We start from the raw sequence: 4,158 nt of genomic DNA, 5'->3' as shown, positions 1-4,158 counted from the left end.
GGATCTGGGGTTATAATAATTACACTGATTTCACTTGTTTGTCCAAAGAAAATCTGTTTCTTTCCAAAAATGTTCTTGGATGTGTCTTTTTCTTGATTCTAGTGGAGTTGGAGCCTTATTCTGCCTTGCTTTGGGATGTTGACACTTGTTTCTTGAAAATTCCTCAAACAGGTGAAACTGGATTGGAAACAACGGGAGTTATCTCACTCCTTATTGGCAGAAAATTTCATTTTTTTTAAGGAAAATCAGATTTTAAGACTGAATGTGAGACTAAATGACCCGTTACGATGGACATTTTTTTTTGCAGTGTGGCATCTCCCTCTTGTCAGTCTAATGGACAGTGTTGGCGCATTGAAGTCTATTTCTGTGATGGAGTCAGTATCCTATTAGTCCGGGTACAAAATGAAACCGGAAAACGTGCTGTACTTGTTGTTGTTTCCGCCGTGCGCCTTGCCGCCGTCCAGTTTGACATATATCTCGTCGCCGGAGTCCAGATGCAGGACGACGCTGTTGCTGGCGTAGTCGTAGTTCTGGTCGGCGTCCTGGGCTATGGCGCTAGCGCGGACCTGCAAATCATAGAGGCAAAATTTGAAAAGAGAGCTCATACCCAGCGCTATAGGAATCTACAGAAGCACAGATTTCATAGAAACCTCGAGCAGAGATGTGTGCGCACTTAAACGCCAAACCTGAGAGAGGATGCAAATCAAACCACAAAACCTCTGACATGTACACCGTGTTTCCAGATAAATAAAGTGATAAATCTAGTATGCTTATAAATTTACTGAACTTGAGAGGATAAAATTAAGAGCCAGTATCAGCAAACACAGTCTTGGACGGACTTTCGTGTGCGTAATTGCGCTCCAACCTGCTCTTTTCCGCAGTGGAGAGCTGATTTACGCGCGGCACTAAAGCGCAGCAGCGTTATAAAAAAGGATTACATAGTTTAACCGACGCCTGTAACGACAACACAACGTGAAATTTTACCTGTCCGTTTTTGCATAAGTCTGCCCACATGCTTGTCCCGTCGCCTCCGCGCATTAGCACATGATAGGTAAAGTAGTAAATCCCAGACACTTGGCATGTGAACTTGCCGGTCGTCGGGTCGTAGTGGTTCCCCAGGTTCGTGACAACGTCGTCGAACCGCAGCACCTCGTATCCCTCGTGAGGGTTTTTCAGACCCACATAAAACGCTATCTTGGTCCCACCGATAGCGGAGCCCGGCTCTCCACCGGTCTCGGTCCGCGCTGTACCCGCCGTCACCCCGGGGTACCCCGGCTTTCCAGAGTCCCCTCTATCCCCCGGCGGTCCTCTCGGACCGGGCGGACCCGGTTCGCCCGGCGGCCCCCTTGGTCCGGGTTTCCCCGGCCGACCCGGCTCGCCTTTAGTTCCTTGAACAAACGACGGGGAAGGGATCGCGGTCAGGTCCTGCATGACCTCCAGAGCCGTGGCGCTCGGTTTGGGGTTGTAAGGATCACAGATCATCCGACAGGTGCCCATCATCTCGTAGTGAGCGTCGGTCTTGGAAGTTTGGACCAGCAGGGGAATGGCGATGATGAGAGCCAACACCATGACGATGCCAACCACAGCGGCGACGATTCTCTTCCTCTGGAGAGTCCGAGAAGCAAGCGCTAAAAAGTCCGTTTTGCTTTGGGAAGTAATGGTGGAAGGTGGAGAGAGCGCTGGAAAGCACGGCAGAAAAGAGAGTGGACCAAAAAAGGAGTCACTCAATTACAGGATTAGAGGAAGAGAGAGAGAAAAAAAACACAAACGCGTTGTTAACCTCAAGCCTGGTTCACCTTGCGGCGTTTAGCGCTGTGCCAGTATCACTACGCTTCACAGAGTTGACAAGGGAAATATTCGTCTTGGCATGGCTGGACACGCCGGGTCTCCGAGCAGAAAGAGGCTTCCAGCGGTTTCTGCTCGTCTGCAACAAACGGAGGGGAGTAAAGAGCCGCTGACGTAACAAGTTCAGGGCAAAGCCTGTTGCAATTTGGATTAAGACTGCAACAATAATCATGCCATCTTTATGTATGAATTATAAATCCCTCTGCATGGCTTCAAGGGAATAGGATCAGGAAGCATTACTAACACTTAAACCTCCCTATTGAATTTCTGGCAGACTGCGAGCTATTTCCTCATTTATCTCCTTCCTTTAGAGAAAAAACATCTTAATGCAAGTTATGTCTTTGAGTACAGGGAAGACTGAATAAATTAACTCGGTTGGCACATGTAACACCAACGCTGTGAAAACGCAGCATTGTTTCTTCATCACAGCCCAACATAAAAATAAGGCAAAATGCCTGAATCTTACTTATGACGTCTGAAAATAATTGAGACACAGAAAATAGTATCAGGGTGAAATTTTTTCAGGGTGAAAACTAAAGTCGGTACTGAACAAAGAAATCACATTGAATCTTTACTGACAGTCTTTGCCGGGCAGTAAGAAATACAAAATAAATCTTTGACAAAGATAAATATAGTTGTCATAAATAATTGACCTATCACTCTTCACTCATATTTTGTCTTCTTTGGGCTCATTCGGGGCCCAGGACAGCTGTCTCGGTTCTTGACACCTGTATTAGCAGCTAGAGCGTCCTGCAGCTCAATTCTGATTGGATGAAAATGCCGCAGAGCAAGTGGCTGACCCCTGACCCCACAGGAGGTCGGCCAGCAATCTCATCTTATGGAAGGAAAACAAACCCAGCCAACATTTTCACTTTGAATAGATGTTGATATGACGGTAATATAGTGTCAAAATTAAAGTTGAGGGACAGCTGAGGGTGGATCAGTGGTCTACGTGGTCTGCATACAACGTAAACAGGACGTCCTGGGTTCGAATCAGGACCCAGGACCTTAGGGTTAGGGTCCCAGGACCATAACAGGACTATAACAATGAAGGCAAAAAGCCCAAAAAACATAAAATAAAAAGAAAATAAAAGTTGAGATGACGTCTGTAGTCGTCAATAGCTGCTACCTCAGTACTTAAATAACTTTCTGCTATCAGTTCTAAAACAGGTTCCAAAGCTGTTTCGGTATGACTTTTTTACCTTGCCATATCCCATATCTACTGTGAAAATGCTTGTTTGGGTTGACATTGAACCTGCACCTGCTGCACAGCTGCCATCTGTCAGGTGCATGCTGGGAATTGGCCCACACAGGGAGGAAACCCCTCGAATTTTTTCTTACATTCATCGGCTTGATTCCTGACAGACCTTACATCTGGTTTCACCCTAATTCAGTGCTTAGTGGGGGGGTTACTCTTGCTGGAAGAGTACGGTGGCCCTGAGGGGCAAAACACAACAACATTTCAGAAAACACAACATTTCAGAAAACACAACAACATATCAGAAAACACAACAACATTTCACAAAACACAACATTTCACAAAACACAACGACATTTCACATAATATATGGTGGCCCTGAGGGGCAAAACACAACAACATTTCAGAAAACACAACAACATTTCAGAAAACATGACATTTCACATAACACGTCATTTCACAAAACACGACATTTCAGAAAACACATTTCACAAAACACAACATTTCACAAAACAATGATATTTCAGAAAACACGACATTTTAGAAAACACAACATTTCACAAAACAACATTTCACAAAACACAATAACATTTCAGAAAACACGACATTTCACAAAACACGACATTTCAGAAAACACAACCACATTTCACAAAACACGTAATTTCACAAAACACGACATTTCTGAAAACACATTTCAGAAAACACGACATTTCAGAAAACACAACCACATTTCACAAAACACAACATTTCACAAAACACATTTCACAAAACACAACATTTCACAAAACACATTTCACAAAACCCAACAACATTTCACAAAACATAACATTTCACAAAACACATTTCACAAAACACATTACACATATTACAGAAAACATGTGAAATGTTGTTGTGTTTTGTGAAATGTTGTTGTGTTTTGTGAAATGTCGTTTCCTACAGTGCCCCTCAGGGCCACCGTAGGAAGAGACCCCCCCCCACCGTAGGAAGAGACCCCCCCCCCCCCCCCACCGGATGAGAAAGAGGCTCTAAAGTTGGAGTGATGTTAAAGTTGTCTGGCACCCGTTCTCCGTGCGCCTAATCTGCCACAGAGCCGCGACTTGCCTTCTGTTGTCGGG

The 4,158-nt window shown here is 44.9% G+C and overlaps 1 protein-coding gene across 1 annotated transcript; it reads right to left on the bottom strand.

Annotated features, from left to right (window-relative positions):
- Positions 1–386: 386 nt before the first annotated feature.
- LOC139640077 (complement C1q-like protein 2) lies at positions 387–1,572 on the bottom strand. Its single transcript, XM_071514241.1, has 2 exons — positions 985–1,572; positions 387–566 (listed from the first exon to the last, which is right to left on the bottom strand). Exons 1-2 carry the CDS (start codon positions 1,567–1,569, stop codon positions 387–389), a joined length of 765 nt encoding a protein of 254 aa, XP_071370342.1. The 5' UTR covers positions 1,570–1,572.
- Positions 1,573–4,158: the final 2,586 nt, after the last annotated feature.

Source organism: Centroberyx affinis, unplaced genomic scaffold, assembly GCF_046629955.1.
Source record: "Centroberyx affinis isolate AG114_WGS23_722 - 3 ecotype Tasmania unplaced genomic scaffold, CSIRO-AGI_Caff_v1 ptg008313l_1, whole genome shotgun sequence".
NCBI classification, from domain to species: Eukaryota; Metazoa; Chordata; class Actinopteri; order Beryciformes; family Berycidae; genus Centroberyx; species Centroberyx affinis.
Note: the sequence above shows the minus strand (reverse complement) of the source record. Positions and strands in the feature narration are given on the sequence as shown.